This window comes from Myotis daubentonii, chromosome 11 (assembly GCF_963259705.1).
Source record: "Myotis daubentonii chromosome 11, mMyoDau2.1, whole genome shotgun sequence".
In the NCBI taxonomy this organism is placed as follows: Eukaryota; Metazoa; Chordata; class Mammalia; order Chiroptera; family Vespertilionidae; genus Myotis; species Myotis daubentonii.
In genome coordinates this window covers 67061068-67081682 of record NC_081850.1, presented here as the reverse complement: position 1 = coordinate 67081682, position 20615 = coordinate 67061068, and the positions used below count along the sequence as shown (strand labels likewise).

Here is a 20615-nt window from a genome sequence, read left to right as displayed (position 1 = left end):
AGTTTTCTTTGGCCAAATATTTTTATAGCCACTGTCACAATGATGTGACCAACTGCAGGAGAAACAGGTGGACAGGATTTTCCAGATAATTAAACTCTCAAAGAGGACAAATGTCTGAACAAAGTACCTGGGTCAATACTCAGTTTTCAAATCTGTGAGGTCAGGGGCCGCTTGGCTGACTGGAGTGGCAGCTGTTACCCTACCCCAGAAGTGAAGGGGCAGAGTTGCTCTGGTTTGGGAAAAGCTTCCAAAAAGCTTCCAAAAAGTCATGCAGGTTTGTAACGAATAAGACTAAACTCATCCAAATTCTCTTTCTCCAATGCCGTGAATATTTTTTCCTCAAAGTTTAAGGAAATTTAAAAACCTAGAATTTAATTTTTACTCCTATCAGTTCAACTCCTGAAACAAATAACATAAAAGATGTACATGTTTTCTATTTCTGTGTGTGTATGTGTTGGGTGTTCATCAGATTATTTTTTTATTTTTATTGTGGAAAATTTCAAATAATCACAAAAAGGAGAACAATCTTATGACCTTTTATTGATCCAGCTTTAACAATTCTCAACATTCTGCCATTCTGTTTCAGTTAGTGTGCTTTTTTTTTCTGGAATATTTTAAGGAAAATCTCATGCATCTTTATTGTACTCATAAATACTTCAGTATACGTCTATTAAAGAAAAGGACTAAAGTCTATTCTTCAGGGGCCTTCTCCAAAGTAGAAACTGAAGCCAGCTTTCCAGGATGCTGGCCCATGCTGTGAGACTATCTTAGAACTCATTTCTCTGGTTGTTTAACCTACTAACCTGCTACAGAGTTCAAGTTAAACTCTCCTCACCAGTCTTTGTCAGAAATCATTTAGTTGCAGTGAATTGAAACCTACTAACACTACCCCAAGAAAGGAGATGGGTTACCAAGAACCAGAGCTGTTCTAACAACCTTTCAGAGGCTTCACAGCCCTCTCATTTGTCATTCTCCATCTGTTTGGGCATTGCATGTGCTCCAACATGGATTTCAGCCTTGAACTGGCATATTTTTGTAGGTCCAGCTCTTATGCAGACCTGCTGTACTGGATATTGGTTCAGTATCTGGAAAGAGTGAGAACTTGTTTTCAGTGGATTGACTGACCTTGGGTCAGATCACCTGTGGCCAGGATTAGACAATAGTATAAATATAGCCACCTCAGGGCATTGGGCAGGGACAGTTTACAGATAAGATGACTCTAAGTATGACAGGCACTTAACAAGTTCATTGTAATTCTAAATTCTCTATATTTTAGTTCACAGTGTTACACTGAGTTTGAAGTAAATTGATCACTCAGGTAGGTAGGAAAATAAATTTAATAGTTTTTCATATTCTAGATTTTGCTGTTTGCATTCCATGGTATTATGTTACATATGGAGGCTTATTTATTTATTTATTTTAAAAATATATTTTATTGAATTTTTTACAGAGAGGAAGTGAGAGGGATAGAGAGTTAGAAGCATCGATCAGCTGCCTCCTGCACACCCCGTACTGGGGATGTGCCTGCAACCAAGGTACATGCCCTTGACCAGAATCGAACCTGAGACCCTTTATTCCCCAGGCCGACGCTCTATCCACTGAGCCAAACTGGCTAGGGCTGGAGGCTTATTTAGATTCAAGTTAGTTTTTGACAAGAAGACATTCATAAGTAGTGTTCATAAGAATGTCTTTTTGCATCACATCAAGAGACATCATAAGTGCCTGGTTGTGTCTTTTGTGACTTTAGATTGATCAGTAGATTCAGATATTGTTAGTCCGAGTGGAAAGGGTTAAAAGAATTAGTAAAAGGTATTGAATAAAATTATCATATGGTAAGTAATACAGGGTCTATATGTGTATGTGGTATATTTTCAATTTTTTTTTTTTGCTAACTTACCTCCTCATTTTACCTTCCTTCACAGGATGACAATAACCTATTGAAACAGCAACTTAAAGATTTCCAGAACCACCTTAACCATGTGGTTGATGGCTTGATTCATCCAGAAGAAGTGGCAGCTCGTGTGGATGAGCTACGGAGAAAACTGAAATCAGGAGCTGGGGAAATGAGGTAATGGAAAATCAAGACCTCCAAGAATACGGTGGGCCGAGTTGTGAGGGTTAGTGATGAACTCACCTTTCCCACTACTGTAAAATGGCTGAGTTCTTTTGTAAGCTTTTCCTTTATCATATTTCTGTAGTTGAGACAAAAGATTACTTAATCAAATTGTCTGTCACTGATTTTTTTTACATATTAAACATTTTATACTTTTTGGTATTATTTCATTTTAAAAACATAAAGGTTTTAAGAGTAATTCCAGAAAGTTCACTGCATATGGTTAGGAAGTAGAGACGCTATGTTCTACTTTAAATAGAGAACAAAATATCAGATGGAGCTAAGGCTAATTTAAATATATGAAATGGACATTTATTCTTTGAGCAAATGTCATTTTAGCCTGTGTTTCTAGGGTGACTAAGAGTCATTTGATAAAACAATGGTTTGCATTTAGGAGATGCTCAGTAAGTTGTTACGGATTGACACCAGTCCCATTCCACACAACTTTTTTTATTCCTGCACTAATATTACCAGCATGTTTGTACCCGGCATCTAGCATCAAAATAAAATGTCACATTTATACCATCTTTTTTCTCCCTTACCAGAATCCATAGTCCTTCAGATGTCTTAGGGAAAAGTCTTGCTGATTTGCAGAAACAATTCAGTGAAATTCTTGCATGCTCCCAGTGGGAAAGAGAGGAAGCACAAGTAAGAGAGAGAAAACTCCAAGAAGAAATGGCTCTGCAACAAGAGAAACTGGCAAATGGACAAGAAGAATTCAGGCAGGCCTGTGAGAGAGCCCTTGAAGCAAGAGTAAGAAAAGGGCAAGAGGCAGCTGGAGGGAAGTGTTTGGCAAATATTCAATTTTTTCAGCAAATTACAATGCTCCCTTTCTCGTGTAAATAAAGTATAAATGTTATTTTCACTCATAACAAGTCAAGCTGGGTGTGACTAAAATTCAACCCTGAATATGGCTACTGATGTTAAAATCAGGCTTCTTTGTGAAACTGTGTTTTCCTTGTCCTAGAAGCCAGGGAGATGTTTCTTAACAAGCAGGCAAATAATGTTACATCGCTGGAGTATAGTATGGTGCCAGAATTAGATTTTTCTTGATGTAATTATTTAATGAGACAAGCATTAAAATGGATGCTAGAGAATATTCAAGAGAAAACCATCCCCAGTAACTATTGAGTGCAAAATTTTGTTACATTTTTTAGTAAAATGAAATATAATTCCCTCAAAAGCTTTTATTTTGCTTAAAACATAGTTTTGCTTAAAAATCATCTTTGAAACTCCCATTTCCTCACAGATTAATTTGGATAAGAGGCAACATGAAGCAAGGATCCAGCAGATGGAGAATGAAATTCACTATTTGCAAGAAAACCTGAAAAGTATGGAGGAAATCCAAGGCCTTACAGATCTCCAACTTCAGGAAGCTGATGAAGAAAAGGAAAGAATTCTGGCCCAACTCCAAGAGTTAGAGAAAAAGGTGGGGTAGACTAGGAAAGTGAGACACATGAGTTCCTGCTGCTTGTCCTGCCCCCAGCAATCAGGCCAGCTGAGAAAGGGGTGTGATCCACAGTCACCTCTGGCTGAATTGCTGCCACGCCTCCCCCTGCCCCCCCCTCCCGCCCCTCCCGTGACACTGACTGAAGAGAAACCTGGATGCGTGTCATGAGACAATGATACCATTATAGATGCAAAGAAAGAATTAGAATGCTATGAAGTGACTTTAGAACTGGTGAGGTGGTAGTTAAATGCTATTGGGATGACTTTGCCTCTTTCCAAGCCCCTTGCCCAATTGGACACATCTGTGGGAAATTACTTATAAACTTCTCATCTTTCTTCCTAACACCCTGGCCTCTCTTTGAACTTCTCAGTCCTACATAACCATCTTCTCCCATTGTCAGATCCTAGACTTTGTCCAAATTGTGCCCACCACCTTTGAAATCACAAATTGAAGCATCACTCTTACCATCACCTCTTTTCTTACCAGCACCCCATGCTGACATTTTCCAACATTATTGAGAATTTCACTACATTAGCCCCGCCTTTTCTGTTTGTTAAGTCTTCCTATCTTTATTTTCCTCCTTGTTCAACTTAGATTCCACAGTCTACCACTGTAGCCATTTTTGCAAATATCCTCAAATCCCTTGCCCTTTTCTCCTGTCTGTATTCTCTGACAAAACTGCAGCTATTTGCTTTCTTTGGGCTTGCAGACATGCTAAGTATTCCTGGAGGATAAGTCGCCTTTGCAGGCATAGTAGTATCACTATAAACTCTTGGTTAACCTACCTTAACTGGGGATCTTTACCCTTTTCTCCAGTAAGCTTATTCTCCTCTGCTCTATTGTTTCATGTCTTCTAACTCCTCACACCTACCATCTCCCTTCTTCCAGCCTCAGTGAATGACTAGCCTCATACTGAGAACCCATCAGTCCCAGTCTTACTGAGCCTGCCTCCAAAATATATCTGGAATATATGTATTATGTTCTTCTCCAGTGCCACCACCTTCATTCAGCCATCTGTCTTCTGGATACTTGCTGTGACTACCTGACAAGTCTCCCACTTCCGCTAATGACCCTGCTTCACAGAGCAGCCAACATGTTCTTTCAGAAATGTGAATTGGCTCTTGTCAGTCCATCCATGTCTCCCCCATCTCTAGTAGCTTCTGTTGTACTTAGTATAAAGTCCAAAATTCTTAAGGTTATGAGGCCCTGCATGATTACCTCTGTTTAGTTCATTCCTTTTCTCAGTAAGCTCTTTTTTAAAAAAAGTATATATTTTATTGATATTTTACAGAGAGGAAGTGAGAGGGATAGAGAGTTAGAAACATCGATGAGAGAGAGAAATCAATTCAGCTGCCTCCTGCACACTCCCTACCGGGGATGTGCCCGCAACCAAGGTACATACCCTTGACCGGAATCGAACCTGGGACCCTTTAGTCTGCAGGCCGACGCTCTGTCCACTGAGCCAAACCGGTCAGGGCTTTTTTTTTTTAAATTATATTTTTATTGATTTCAGAGAGGAAGGGAGAGGGAGAGAGAGATAGAAACATCAATGATGAGAGAGAATCATTGACTGGCTGCCTCCTGCACACCCCGCACTGGGGATCGAGCCTGCAACCCAGGCATGTGCCCTTGACTGGAATTGAACCTGGGACCCTTCAGTCCGCAGGCCAACGCTCTATCCATTGAGCCAAACCAACTAGGTCTCTCAGTATGCTCTTTCTTTCAGCTAATCAAAAATGCCAACCAAGTTCTGTCTTCCCTCTTGGCCTTCGCACCTGCCATTCCCTCCCCTGGACCATGTTCTTCCACTATTCTTCTTCCTGGCTGCTGCCTTCCTACCAATCTAGGTCTCCCTGCTTTTCTCTCAGACCGTGCTCTGTTCTGTCCCTTAATAGCAGTAATCACAACTTTAGTTATTTGTCTCTGTAGGTGTTTAATATGACTCTCCTAAGCTCCTTGAGGGCAGCAGCCAAATCTGTTTTCTTTGCCACCATATGCCTACTGCCTGACTCAGTGATTCAAAGCAGGTAGTCTGTCACTTGGTGATAGTGCCAAGAAATGTTTTTCCAATCAGTGAATGAATTTATTATCACTAAGATTCTTGACTACAAAGACTGATTTCATTCTAAGTTTCTCTTACAGTTTTGAGATGATTTTATTTATTCATTCACTTAGTGAATATTTATGGAGTACCTACTATGTACCAGGTATTGTTCTAGGCATGGGATGTGTAGCAGTAAATAGTACCCCTGCCCTAATATTAATTACATATTAACTCATTGTTACCAAATGATTCATATGTTTAATTAGTATTTCTTTTATTTTAGAAGAAACTTGAAGATGCCAAATCTCAGGAGCAGTTTCTTGGTTTAGATAAAGAATTAAGGAAACTTAAAAAAGCTGTGGCTGCCTCTGATAAGCTAGCCACAGCTGAGCTCACCATTGCTAAAGACCAGCTTAAGTCCCTTCATGGAACTGTTATGAAAATTAACCAGGAGCGAGCAGAGGTGAGTTCACATGTACAGAACAAGTTTTCACCAGTGCTGCTTTTGTCAAAAAACATAACAACTTGTATTACTGATCTTCTTATAGACTTTGGCTATTTATTAAACCATTATCAAATTGTATATTTCCCTTCAGACCTGCAGATTGTATTTCTCCTCTCACAGCCCTGCCATGGGCCCTGCACTCTATTGAGTCCTGTAAGGAACCATCAAATGAAACATACCATCCCTACCTCAAAGTGTAGGGATCTGCTTAGGGAGATAGCTATCTTTGCAGACCCAAATGAAGGTCTTCAAGGCTCACCATGTAATCCTCCTGAATCTCAGACTTTTCATCTTGTGCGGTCAGATGATTAATATGTTACCTCATAGGGCTGTTATGACTCCTGACTGAGATAATGTCTGATACATTCTTTATAGAATGCAAATGCTAATGAGATTAAGACAGTAGATCTTAGAAGAGAATCTAATGATGAGAGTCCAGAAAGACACCAGTCATGGAAGACTGTAGAACCAATGAAGGAAAAATTGAGCCCTGCTCACTTCTGAAGCAGCACCCTACTCCACCCATAGAGGGGTGGAACAGCCTGCCAGATGATGGGAACAGCAGAGGACAAAGTGGGACTTGGCATCACATATACATGGGATAGCCAGGCAGGCAATGTGATGAAATCAGAGGAATCAAACTAGGAGGAAGAAGAAATGAAGAAAACAACCTATGAAAGCTGTAGGGCCTTTCTCATACCTCTGTCCCAACAGGAGTTGCAGGAAACGGAGAGGTTCAGCAGAAAGGCCATGCAAGCAGCCAGGGATCTGACTCGAGCAGAAGCAGAGATTGAACTCCTACAGAATCTTCTCAGGGGGAAAGAGGAGCAGGTCAGTGCTTGTACCTTGAGACCTCCTCCTGATTGGGTCCTTGTCAGTTCCTAAAAGACTGATCACTGGAGGGGATATCACAAATGATTTTGAATTGCATTCACTAGTCGGTCAGTGCTTTATTTTCTGTGTGCCAAGGATAGTGTAGTTTATAAGGAGTGAGGCAATTTCCTCATTAGTAAAGTATAAGTAAAACTTCTAGAATTACAGTCAGTGGCAAGAATAAGTGCATATGTGAAAGAATATTCATTGGGAACTTTGTGTGTCTGATTTCTCAATAGTTTCGTATTGAGATGGAGAAAGCAGATGTAGATACCACAGGAGCAGACTCACAGGTGCTGGAAATGGAGAAGCTGAGTGAGACCATGGAGAGGCAAAGGACAGAGATTGCAAGGCTGCGGAACTTACTAGACCTCACTGGGGCCGGTAAAGTATTGGCCTTTGATTGTGGTAATGGTACTGTAGTTCTAAATCAAAACATTTTTTTTTTTTTACCTTTAGCAAATTTATTTAACTGTTTCAGATCAGTTTTATGCTTGATTTACTAGCTGTGATAATTAGCTTAATAAATAAAAGCAAAGAATTAAAATTTTTATGTAAGTACAGTATTGTATTAAAGGATTTGATCACAAAGAGATAAGAGATTTATTTTTGTATTTTCAAAATAAATAATGTTTACAAATCTGTTTATTTTCTTTTTCTGGCTTACTTTATAAGTGAACAATAGAAGGCTATGACTGTGCTCTTTAAATGTTAGCTAGGCAGGCTGAAAATCAACTTTGAGGAATTGATAAAAGTCATTGACTCTCATGGAATCACTTGTATAGAGAGGAAGGAAGTAGATGGTTTCATAGACAACTTTATATAATGGCTTTCCTTTACAGATAAAGGAAACTTTGAAAACATTTTGGAAGAAATTGCTGACCTTCGACGTGAAGTTTCTTATCAGAATGATTACATCAGCAGCATGGCAGATCCTTTCAAAAGACGAGGCTATTGGTACTTTATGCCGCCACCATCATCATCAAAAGTAGGAAGTCTGTGGTGCTGGGAGTATATACTGAATTGTCTTGAAGAAAGTGTGACAATGTTCTTTTCCCAAAATTTGTGAACAGGGTTCAAGAACACATACCTAGGCTAAGCCATGCATTGAGGTTCTTAAGTGTTTTCCATATTTGAGATGAAAATAGGGCCTTCCCAAGGAATGTGGCAATTGTCCATTCATACGTAGGTGGTATAGTGTCGGGTCCCTGAATGGGAATCCTATAAGGGGATAAGATGACTTGAGCCCAGAGAGCCTGTTAAAACGTGGGTATAGAATTGTACAGATACTCAGATGGAAAAATAGGCACCTGGATTTCATTTCATTTTAACTAACATTCATTCAGTGGTTACTGAAATCTAGTGCTAGGCAATGGTGGGGGACCATGATGAATGATATAGCCCCGGCTCTCAAAGAGCTCATGGGCTGGCAGGGAAGGCAGGCACACCAATGTAATTACAAAGCAGTGACATGCATGTGACAGCAGACTTGACCTGTGTACTTTGGTTGCAGAGAGGTGTGAAGGCTTTACTTTGTGGGGAGTTCAGGAAGGAAGGCTTCACAGGCAGGGTGGTGAAGTTAACACTTAGCAACCAGTAAGGGACTGGCATTTAGGAAGGAGGGAACACCTTTTGTGGAAGTAACTTGTGGGGCTGTAGGGTTGGATGGGAACAATGAAGGTGAAGCTGGAAAAGTAGATTGGGGTCTTGCTTTTTAAAAAGGGCTTTAAAAATCCCGTGCACTTAATTATGTAGACCTGGGAAACTGAGGTTGTATGTAATATGATCAGAGCTATAGTTTAAGACAAATAATTGGGCTGAGTATGCAGGCTAGACCTGTGGTGGCTGAACTCTCTGTGAGGCTGTTTGAACACAGTCAGGTGAAGGATAGAGACCAGAGCTAGAGCAGTGGGACTGGAGCAGAAGAGAGGGCATTGAATGATGTTCAGGAGACAAAATGGTAGGGGCTTGAGACCTGAATGTGGTGTGGAGAGTGAGGAGAGGACTGTAAGAAGCACTCCTCGAAAGCAGAGGGGCCGGGTGACATCTTGCCAGATTCAGCTGACAAGCAGCAGTCAGAGAAGCAGTGTGACATGCTAGGTCCTAGGGCTGTGTAGACTTAATCAGCTCCCCAAAGAGCAGAATCTGAGATTCTTCACTCAGAAAACTAAAGGACGCCAACATCCTTGGCACAACCAGGGCTGGTGGTGGAAGCAGTGTGGGTGAGGATTTGGAGGAAAGACCTACGACTGGATAGACCATCTCCTTAGGAGAGAAAGAGTAGCACTCTAAAGCCATGCCAAACTCCCAGGGCAGCAGGAAGCTAATATCCCCAGATTCCCTTGAAAGTTGATTGGTGTTCTTTGCCTCAGTTGCTGGGCAATCAAGGACAAGGCAAAAGAAGAGAAACCACCAGGAAAGATAAGTAATGGAATAGTGAGGCAGACACCCAGGCATTTTACCTGATCATGTAATCACATCTCACTTCTATTTGTGAAAAATGAGAATTGTGATATATAAAAAAATAGTTTTGTTCTCAACTTTGCTACATCTTAATTTTGCTCTAGATTTTATTTCTCCAAATCAGTCTTTTCATTTGTAACTAGAGGCCTGGTGCACGGATTCATGCACAAGTGGGGTCCGGCCCACCTGATTGGGGTGAAGGGGACTGCTCGGGGGAGGGGCCGCAGGTGGTTGGCTGGCCCCACCCCTGGTCAAACAGCTGTGGGGACAATTTTCATATTAGCCTTTTATTATATAGGCTAGATAGTGTCCTCTACTGTCATTTATTTTAGGTTTCCAGCCACAGTTCCCAGGCCACCAAGGACTCTGGTGTTGGCTTAAAGTATGCAGCCTCAACTCCCATTAGAAAACCACATCCTGGGCGATCAGACCGGAAGGAAGGCAGTGGACCTCCACCTGCTTCAGGATACTGGGTTTATTCTCCCATCAGGAGTGGGTTACATAAATCGTTTCCAAATAGAGGTAAGTTAGGTCACATAAGGTAGTTGTATTTCTCTTGCCTGTTTAATAGCTTTTTATTGGTTCCCTGAAATCTATAAGACACAATCCAAACTCCTTAGCTTGCTCTGCAAGGGCCTCTGTGACTTGGTCTTGGCCAGTGACCTCTTGTCCTTTATTCTCATCTCCCATCACTCTCCCACATGTCAGCCATATCCAGCTGCCTAAGATGCAGCATGCCATTTCCTCAGACCTCCATGTTTAAGTGCTCTGTTTGGAATGTCCTTTTTCTTCCTTCCTCTCCCACACCTATTTCTACTTATCCAGGTCCTCAAACAACACGTTTTTTATGGAGCCTTCCTCTACCCTGCCTCACCCAGGCAGACTGAGCCGCTTCTGGAGTGTGGCAGCTTACATCCTTGAATCGTGGCATTAATATGCTTGACTAAAATAAAGGATTAGAAGTCTATTTTCTAAAGCTTTCTGGGAATGAGTCAGACCTGGGGTAGATCCTAGGTCTTTCACTAAGTAGCTGTGTGACCCGAGGCAAATTATTTAGCTACTCTGAAACTTTAAATCTTTAAAGTGGAAATATGACCTTCTGAGAATTTATTCATTCAGTAACTGTTTATTGAGTGCCTGCTGTGTGCTAGGTTCTCTGTCATCAGTGATAAACATAGTTCTTGCTTGCAGGGGAGGCAAGTAAGTAAATCAACACCTTAGGGCAGCAGTTCTCAGCCTGTGGGTCATGACCCCTTTGGGGGTCGAACGACGCTTTCACAGGGGTAGCCTAAGACCATCAGAAAACACATATATAATTACATATTGTTTATAGTAGCAAAATTACAGTTATGAAGTAGCAACGAAAATAATTTTATGGTTGGGGGTCACCACAACATGAGGAACTGTATTAAAGGGTCGTGACATTAGGAAGGTTGAGAACCACTGCCTTAGAGAGTGCTGTGTGTTGTGATGGTGGTAAATGCTGAGAGCTGTGGGATTTCATAGCATATTTCCTTGTACATCCAGCGAAGCAGGCACCCAAATGGTTGCCGAATAAATGAACGAACGAATGAAGACAGGGAAAAAAAACACACACAAACCAATAGATAGTCATAAGAAAAACTCAGGTATCAGCCACTGAAAATAATTTGAATCCCTGTTTTGATCTGCTTTTCAAAATTGCTTTTACCTTTTTTATAGAATTTTATTCTAAGATTTCTGGTATCTGGCCTAAATGCTGCTGTTTTCTGCTAAATTTGTTTATCTAGTAAGCCATGGGAGTAAAACACTTCTTTTTTTCTTTTTCTTTTTATAATTTAAATTCTTTATTGTTTAAAGTATTACATAAGTCTCCTTTTCCCCCCCCATTGACCTCTCCCCGGCCACCCCCCCATACACACACACACACACACACACACACACACACACACGCCTTTCACACACCTCTCCCCCACGCCCCCCATCCCTGTCTGTGTCCATTGGTTTTGCTCATATGCATGCCTACAAGTCCTTTGGTTGATCTCTTACCCCTCACCTCTTCTGTTTATTTCTTTCAAGATGCAGACAGTAGAGGAGACAGCCCAGAAGAGAGCGAGCTGGATGACCAAGAGGAGCACCCATTTGTGCCTCCTCCTGGATACATGATATACACTGTGTTTCCTGATGGCTCTCCTGTGCCCCAGGGCATGGCCTTGTATGCACCACCTCCTCCATTGCCCAACAATAGCCAACCTTTCACGCCTGGTACTGTTGTTTATGGCCCGCCTCCTTCTGGGGTCCCCATCGTTTATGGACCTCCACCCCCCAACTTCTCCATCCCCCTCATCCCTATGGGCATGCTGCATTGCAATGTTCCGGAACACCGTAACTTAGTAAGTGGAAAGACATAAGACCCCCTATTCATTCTGCTTCCATGGGAGACTGAATAAGGTTACTTACTTAATAAATTGGCCTACTTATGAATGGATTATATCCCCAAAGTATATTTGTAAGGCTGATGTTTAGAACTGAGCAACCATTCTCTTATTAAAATACTGGACAGGACTTAGGGTACCAAATCAGTCTACAAACCAGGTTTATATGACAAAATAGTCCAGAAAGTAATCATTTTTAGAAAGTTTACATGTTTTTCTAGTGATGAGTACTATATTAATGTGTATGTGTAAGTATATTCATATATGAGTGCCTGTACTTATACACATACATGTGTTTATATTTGTTTAGATCCATACACATGTAGGTGCTTGTATATAAACACATGGATGAGTAGCACACAGCAAGGTTTTGATGGGGATTACTTCTGGGTGGTGAGGTTTATTATTATTTCTTTCTTTTCATAGTTTTTTCTTGTACACAGAATTTTGTATCTGTTTCTCCCTTTTAATGTTGCAAGCACTTCCCCATGGTTTTACAAATGCTTCTAAATAGTATGACTGCACATTTATTTGTAGGCACTATGGTTTACTGTGTCTAAATTTATACTGTATTTCGTATTCTTTTCTTAGTTTAGATTCCAAGCAATGATTATTTCCTAATCACTAGCTTACCTTATAACTTTTTGGTTCTAAAAAAAATAAAATTTATTTTACAAGCTCCTCCTCCAAACTCAAGATACCTGGAGCGCTTTATTTTTTCCTTTTCTTTGTAGCAGATTGAGAAGAAGGGAAGGTAAAGGACTAGGACACCTGGGTATTAGCCACCGCCCCATTTTAATAGGTCAGACTAGTTTCAGAGGGACTGTGTGCATTAATATGGTTAAAAATGGTAATCATTCACATTGTCTTGCAGTTTTTCAGTGCACATTGAGTTTATAGCAATTCTGTTGGTTCAGTGTTTGATAATCTTTTAAGCTGGTTCTTTTACTCCCCAGTAGTACCCAGCTGTTTCTATAGTTTCCCAGGTGCACTTTTTTTGTTAAAGAATAATTTATTGATTTTTAGAGAAAGAGGAAGGGAGAGGGAGAGAAACATCAATAGGCTGCCTCCTGCATGCCCCTTATCAGTATAGAGCTGCAACCCGGGCATGTGCCCTGACCTGGAATGGAACCGGCAACCTCTCAGTGCATGGGAGGACGCCCAACGAACTGAGCCACACCAGCAGGGCTCCCCGGTGCACTTTTACACCTCCCTATAATGTGTACGTGTTATTTCCTCAGCTTAGGTATTTCCCAGATCATTTGTTCTCCAAAACCCAGGCAAAACACCTCTTCCTCTGGTCAGCCTGCTCATAAAGCTTCTCTCCCATGTGCCCAGAGGAGGGAGAGGCCTGTGTCTCTTCTGCTAGATGCTGAACTCTGGAGGCAGAGGTACTTAGTGAATGTTTATCAACCATAGTTGGACTGATGGAAAAGTCTAAAGTTTTATTAATCTACTCATTTCATCTATGACTTGTGAAAAATTGTCTTGACTTACTTTTTCTTCATATACTGAAGCTTTAAAAACTACCACCATTTTCAGGTCAGACATGCCACTTTAACCACAGTTAACTTCAGCTTTTGGGCAGGAAATCGGGAAAACATCATGTGACGTTTCAATATTGCATTTTTTCTTTGTTCAGGAGAGTGAAGTTTCTAGATTGGAAGACATAATGCAGCACTTAAAATCAAATAAATGGGAACAGTGGATGAGAGTATCCAAGCAGCAGTCTGAGAAAGAAATGGAAGAACTGCATCATAATATTGATGGTCTTTTGCAAGAGAAGAAAGACTTAGAGCATGAAGTAGAAGAATTACATAGAACCATCCAGAAGCATCAACAGCGAAAGTAATTATGAGCCATTTTATTTTTATAATTCGGATGATTATATTTGTTCATTAAGATAACCTGAATCAGTGTTGTCCAATAGAACTTCCTATGATCTTGAAAATGTTCTAGATCTATATTGTCCAAAGCAGTAGTCACAAAGCCACATGTGGCTATTGAGTACTTGAAATGTGGCTAATGGAACTGAGGAACAGAATTTAATTTAAATTAATTTAATATCCACATGGTGATTACCATATTGGACAGTATAAGCTTCAATTCTTTTAGCCAGTAATCCAAATCAGCTCTTCTTGTAGTCCCTCTTGGAAAATTGCACAACCATTCCCCCTCCCCAGTTTCCCTGATAGGTGTTGTCAACATCTCCCTTTCCCTCACTGCCCCCAGCATTCAGCTAGTCTCCAAGTCCTACTGACTACTCAAAAGAGCTCTGAAACTGGACCCCTTCTTTGATCTCCACTGCACTGGCCTTTAATGAGTTTCATCCTAGGTCATTGCATTAGCTTCCACACTGGCCTTCTACATCTTAGTCTCTTTTTTTTCTTCTACCTGTTGACTTGGTTACAAATCTCACTGTGCCACTCTTCTATGTGACTCTCAGTCCCATCAGAATATACCCCACCCACCAAGATCTGAATCCCGCCTGCCTTTTTTATCCTGCTGTCCCACACACAGTGTTTGTTCTGGCTCTACTTACTTTGCTGTGGGTTCCCCAAGCACCACATTTTCTTCTGCCTCCCCACTGTTACACATACTGTCCTTTGTCTGAAATGGCTTCATTACTCTAACCCTGCCTAGCTCCTACCTGTCTTCCAAGACAAGGGGCAAGGATTCCCTTTTACACAAAGCCTTTCTCATCTTGGGCTCTCACAGTTTGGGGTTGGCAGCCTTGGGCATAGTACTGTTCATACCATGTTTTAAGGAGCAGAGGAGGACGGTAGCTGGGCCTCCCTTTCTGTGCCGCAGCACCTGGCGTAGGGTCTGTGAATGAATGCAGTATCTGCGGAGTGGGTCACTTATGTAGAAGCTCCTCTTCTGCAGTAGGCCATGGATTATGACAGTTGCCCAGTTTTTGTCATTTAAGCCAGACTGGCCCAAGCCACCAGGGTAGAGGGGAGTCCTGTGAAGGACACAGAGGTGAGTGAGATATGGTCTCTGCCTTCTAACAGACCAGCAGGAAAAAGCAAAGCCCTTGGGATTAGATGGTTGAGGGTTTGGGAATGGTTACATCTATTATTTTTCTAGGTGTATATGTGAGGGATAATTTTTGAGGAGGATGGCAGGGCAGTGGGATAACCACTTCTTTTCCCAGATATAAAAGTGTAACTTAAATAATCATTTTAGGGAATTTGATAACACAAAAATGTTCAAAGGAAAAAGTGAAAGTTTCTGTATACCCCCATTTAAAGATAATCTGTGAATATATCGATGGATTTACTTTCATTTTTTTTTTTTGCCATAGATGGTCTTGTTTTCAAGTAATTTTGTCAAGATAGCCTTGAGTTACCGAACCCTGTGTCATGTCAGATATTGTCACCGTGTTTATTCTAGCAGAACAGACAAAATTAGGCAGTCTTTGGGGTAACTGTGTCTTGAAGGATAATTTTGAGGGAATGGATAATTAATTATTGTGGTAGTGGTTTTATTTTATTTTTATTCCACAGAAGAATAGAAATATCAACATTGGTTTAGGCTCCAAGTGTCTGTATTCTAACACTTAAAATACCTTGATGTGCATGTATGTGATTTTTTTTTAGAGATTTCATTGATGGAAATGTGGAGAGTCTTATGGATGAACAAGAAATGGAAGAATCACTCAAGCACCATGAGGATATTGTAGATGAAATTGAGTGCATTGAGAAGACCCTTCTGAAACGTCGAGCAGAGCTCAGGGAAGCTGATCGACTGCTGGCGGAAGCTGAGAGTGAACTTTCATGCACAGAAGAGAAAGTACGTTCAGTTGTGGTTTGGGGTGAGACAGCTTACTGTTGTCAGCATGAAGGATTAGAAAGAAAATGTGATAAGATTAAAGTCGTCCAAGTCAGACAGCCATGTTCTAGGCTAGATGCTGCTAGTTTAGGAGCTATGAAAATTTGGGCAAGTCATTTAAGTCCCTGAGCTTTGCTTTCCTCATACTTAAATTCAGATTAAGAATACCAAGGCTGTTTAGTATTAATTAAATGAAGTAGCATATTTAAAGCTTCTGAAGTCATTTGTTCCTAACACTTGCCACCTCCTTAACTATGTCTTTGTTTATTTGGTTTGATATCTGTAATTATTAAACATGTCAATCTTATCTATATATATGTAAAAAGCCAGTGACTAGAATGCCATAATGACCAGAACAACCAGTCGCCCACTGCGGCTAGTGAAACAGCCTGACTGGGGGAGTGGGGCTGGCCAGCCAATCTCCCATGGCCCCTCCCCCAAGCCGGCCCTGCCCCTGATCAGCCTCTCCCACCCTGATGGCGGGCGGGGCATCAGGCCAACCCCCCCAAAGCCCTTCCCTCTGGATGGCCTGGTCCCCTACTGGGGTGGGGTGCAATTAAGGGTGGAGCCGGCCGGGGGGAGGGGCTGCAGGAGGTTGGCCAGCTGGCCCTACCTACAATGGGCCCCCACCACCCTGATTGGCCCACAGCTCCTCCCCCCAGCTGGCCCGCCCCTGATTGGCCCCCCACCCCAATAGGGGGCAGGGCTGGCTGGCCAACCACTTGCAGCCCCTCCCCCAGGCTGGCCATGCCTCCAATGGGCCCCCACCACCCCAGTTGGCCCTAGGCTCCTCCCCCCAGCCAGCTCCGCCCCCAGTCGGCCCCCCCACTCCAATCAGGGACAGGGCCACCCAGCCAAACAACCATGGCCCCTCCCCCAGGGCTGCTGGTCCCTGATGGGACCCCTCACTCCATTCGGGGGTAGGGCCAGCCAACCCACAGCCCCTCCCCATGGCTGGCCCTACCCCCAAACAGCCCCCACCACCTCGATCGGCCCGCAGCCCCTCCCGCCAGCCAGCTTTGACCCCCCAGTTGGCCCCACACACACCAATCAGAGGTGGGGCCGGTCGGCCCACCACCCGCAGCCCCTCCCCAGGCCATCCCTGCCCCCAATCAGCTCCCCCACTCCAATTGGGGGGGGGCGCTGGCCAATTGCCTGCACCCCTCCCCCCAGCCGGCCCCCGCTGGCTCCTTCCTGACAGGCCTGGCCCCGATTCACCCTGATTGGGGCCGGCTAGCCTGACCCCACCTGTGCACGAATTCGTGCACTGGGCCTCTAGTATTTTTCTAAAGCAACATTGTACCTTACAGGACTCTTAGTCTTACTTTGTTCTCTTAAGTTGATAAGGATATAAAAAATCAAATATTTTTTGGTCTGAGATAATATTGGATATTTTATTTATTTTTATTTTACCTTCCTGGCAACCATGTAAAGTGATTGTTAGCCAGTTGACAGATATAGTTCAGAGAGGCTGTTAACTAGCCCAGGATCACACAGTTAAAGTTCTGTCTTACCAAGAGACCTTTTTTTTTAGCTAGAGGAGAATTCCAGGATAAAGTCCCATACCCACATGGAGCAACCTCAGGAATTACTATTTTTATATTGTTATTTAAAAATGTACCCTTTGTAATACTTTAAGCAATAAAAATAAAATAAAATAAAATAAAAATAAATAAATAAATAAAATAATAATAATAAAAAAATAAAAGTAAAAATGGATCACTTTAAAGAATAGAAATCTATTACTCAAGAATGGAAATGAATGACTTATTAAAGAAATTCTTTGAGTGATGGTTTTAATAAGAATGGAAAACTATCCTCATGTCTTTTCAAATGATCAGTTCCTTCTTCTATCACATGTTACATTACTGTGAGAGGAAATAGGTGTGAGCAGGACTAGAGAAAAACTTATCACTGGGATATAAAAGAAAAAGAATTGATGATACTAATTAGTAGGCAGAGATAATAAGTGAACCAAGACTAAGTTCTTCTCCCTTCATCTTCCCAAAATGACTCAGGGAGGCAGCTTGCTAAGGAGAAAGAGGAAAGGAGAAATGCTACATTTTGTAAGGAATGAGCCAGACAAGTTAAAACTTGACATAGAAGGAGACAAAAAAAAAAACTACTTGAAAATAGTGGCATTCTGGAGTGCATACTGAGCTTTGTCCAGTGCTTTGCTGATGAAACTGACAGAAACCAGCCCCTGTAGGGGGCATGCAAGAGGCAGCTAGCTAATCAATGATTCTGTCTCATCATTGATGTTTCTCTCTCTCTCTCCCTCTCTCTTCCTCTCTGAAATCAAAAAAATATTTTTTTAAAAGTATTTAATATTTGTGTTTATCAGCCATAATTAAATCATCTTCAGATTATTTAGGTTTTACCTAACATGATAATAGCTAGAGTACAGCCAGCATCTCTGTGTGGAGGGAATATTAGTAAAATCACTTCATTGCTACTTAATTGGGTAGATATTTTTAATTGAAAAAAGTAACATATAATAGTATTACAGATTATTTCTAAATAAGATCATCCAGTCTCATCACCCTCAAATGATTATTTTTATTTTTGCATAGCCTTTCTGTCTTTGGTAACACAGATATAATTTTACATAGTTGCTCTTACAGTGCTTGTAAATTTTTAAGTCATCATAATATCATTAACATTCTCCCATGTTGCCACATTGTCACTCGATTTTAAAGGCTGTACAGTATTCCATTGTGTTGATACATTAACACTTGTTGAATCTATTATTTGTCCACTTACATGATTTCAATAAACATTGAGCATTTCTGTGTGGTAGTTCTTTACTTTTGAATTTTTTTCTGAGAATTGGAGAGCCAAAGTGAATGAACATTTAAAGTTTTTCTGTATTGCCTTGTTTGCCAAGAGTTATACCAATTTACACTACCAATAGCTGTGAAGTCTGTAACTGAATTGCTTTTAATGATAGTTTGTTTTCTAGACCAAAAATGCTGCTGAAAAGTTCGCTGATGCCAAGAGAAAGTTATTGCAAACAGAGAAAGATGCTGAGGAATTAGAAAGGAGAGCTCAGGAAACTGCTATCAACCTTGTCAAAGCCGACCAGCAGCTCAGGTAGGTGGAATCCTTCAGCCATTGATATATTCAGTGAGATGAATGAAAAGTTTAGTTCTAAGAGGATAATAACTGACTTATGATAAATAGTGCATGTTAAGTCTAAGGGCCTTGGAGGAATAAATTGATGTTTTAGATTGATCCAGGCTGACACGAAGGATTTGGAGCAGCACAAAATCGAACAAGAAGGAATTTTGGAAGAAATAAACAAGGTTGTTGCAGCAAAAGACTCAGACTTCCAGTGTCTAAACAAGAAGAAGGAAAAACTGACCGAAGAGTAAGTACTACGGCTTCTATGGGGCTTCAGGAGCTTGTGCTGGTAGACAGATTGGGGGTCAGTCTCCATTTGGATCTGCTCTATTATTTTGTGCTTTGTAGGTTGCAGAAACTGCAAAAAGACATCGAGGCCGCAGAACGCAATGAGGATCATCACTTACAGGTCCTTAAAGAGTCAGAGACCCTCCTGCAGGCCAAGAGGGCAGAGCTGGAGAAGCTGAAAAGCCAGGTATGGCAACAGATGCCTTGAACAACCAGTGCATGCTGCTTTGAAACCTACATTTATGTGATGATTAAAAAGTAATACATGTTTGATTGTAGAAAAGACAGGAAAATACAAAATAAAACTTAAAGCATAAATGAGGCTGTATATCGTAGAGGTTAAGAGTAGAGTCCAACCCAAATTTTAATCCCAACTCAGTAAAACATGCTATTGAATAAAAGAACAGGATATACTCAGATCGTTTATGTTAAATGTGTTTACTTATGTATTTTTAGTCTATACCAAAGTACAAAAGGAGTCGTTTGATAAGGGAGGGCTCTGCTTTTGGTATGATTTCAGTGATTTTACATATGTGAGTTCATTCCAAGCCTGGCTTTTCTCACTCGTGCAACCCGGATAATTAGAATTAGGCTAGCTCCTAATGTCTCCCCACAATTTTTAGGTTGTGGTCTTTGTCAAGCTTTATATTCTTCATTTTTCTTTAATGCAGGTGACAGCTCAGCAGCAGGAGATGGCTGTCTTGGACAGGCAGTTAGGGCATAAAAAGGAGGAGCTGCATCTACTCCAAGAAAGCATGGTCCAGGCCAAAGCTGACCTCCAGGAAGCCCTGAGACTGGGCGAAACTGAAGTAACTGAGAAGTGCAGTTATATTAGGGTATGTTTTCCAGTGGATTTTCTTAAGAGTCCTAGCATAGTGCTTGGCTACAGGTTTATTTTGAGGTACTTATATAGGTTCCCTCCAAATGGAAATATAAATTTCCAAATCTTGACTCTTCTGTATCATCAGTTTGGTGGCGTGTTGTATAGCTATGCTGTGCCTGTCATTTGTAGCTCCCCAATAATGTTTCCTGGACGTACCCAAGGTGTTCTGCTTCTGTACTTTCCTCATACTTGTTCTTTTCCAGGAATTCTCTTTCTGTGTATGTCCAGATCCTACCTATTTTTTGGGGGTTCAGGTTCATGCCACTAAGACTTCCCTGACTTTTTCTTTACCCTGAAAGGAGTTTCTCTCTCTTTTGAATTTAGGAGCACTCTTCATGTTTCCTAGGGCATCTTAGCCTTTCCTGATCATGTTTATGTCCCCAGCTTTACTTCCCCACAGGGCATGAAGCCCTTGGAGGGCAGGAGAGATATTTGAATCAGCCTTTTTTCTCTACAACACATTGCCTTGCACATGGCAAATGTTACATATACATTTTAAATGAAGAAAGTATGTTACTTTCTTACTTCTACTATACAGAAATATGGTAGTGTAAAATACAGTGTTGTTCTTGACATAAAGGGCAAAAATGAGCTTGTTTCCAAATTAGAATTTTTATAAAATGAG

General features: G+C 41.3%; 1 protein-coding gene across 6 annotated transcripts in view; it reads left to right on the top strand.

Annotated features, from left to right (window-relative positions):
* The window catches only part of CNTRL (centriolin), an 86743-nt gene that overhangs the window by 46797 nt on the left and 19331 nt on the right, over positions 1–20615 (top strand). For 5 of the 6 annotated variants that reach the window (XM_059657789.1, XM_059657785.1, XM_059657786.1 and 2 more), the window contains 15 exons: positions 1923–2068; positions 2659–2866; positions 3363–3542; positions 5891–6070; positions 6827–6943; positions 7225–7369; positions 7828–7973; positions 9781–9970; positions 11507–11820; positions 13505–13710; positions 15465–15657; positions 18659–18789; positions 18926–19066; positions 19168–19294; positions 19779–19943. In XM_059657789.1, coding sequence (XP_059513772.1) covers positions 1923–2068; positions 2659–2866; positions 3363–3542; positions 5891–6070; positions 6827–6943; positions 7225–7369; positions 7828–7973; positions 9781–9970; positions 11507–11820; positions 13505–13710; positions 15465–15657; positions 18659–18789; positions 18926–19066; positions 19168–19294; positions 19779–19943 — 2589 coding nt within the window. The remainder of the gene's footprint in view (positions 1–1922; positions 2069–2658; positions 2867–3362; positions 3543–5890; positions 6071–6826; positions 6944–7224; positions 7370–7827; positions 7974–9780; positions 9971–11506; positions 11821–13504; positions 13711–15464; positions 15658–18658; positions 18790–18925; positions 19067–19167; positions 19295–19778; positions 19944–20615) is intronic. The other variant, XM_059657788.1, reaches the window with a different exon arrangement.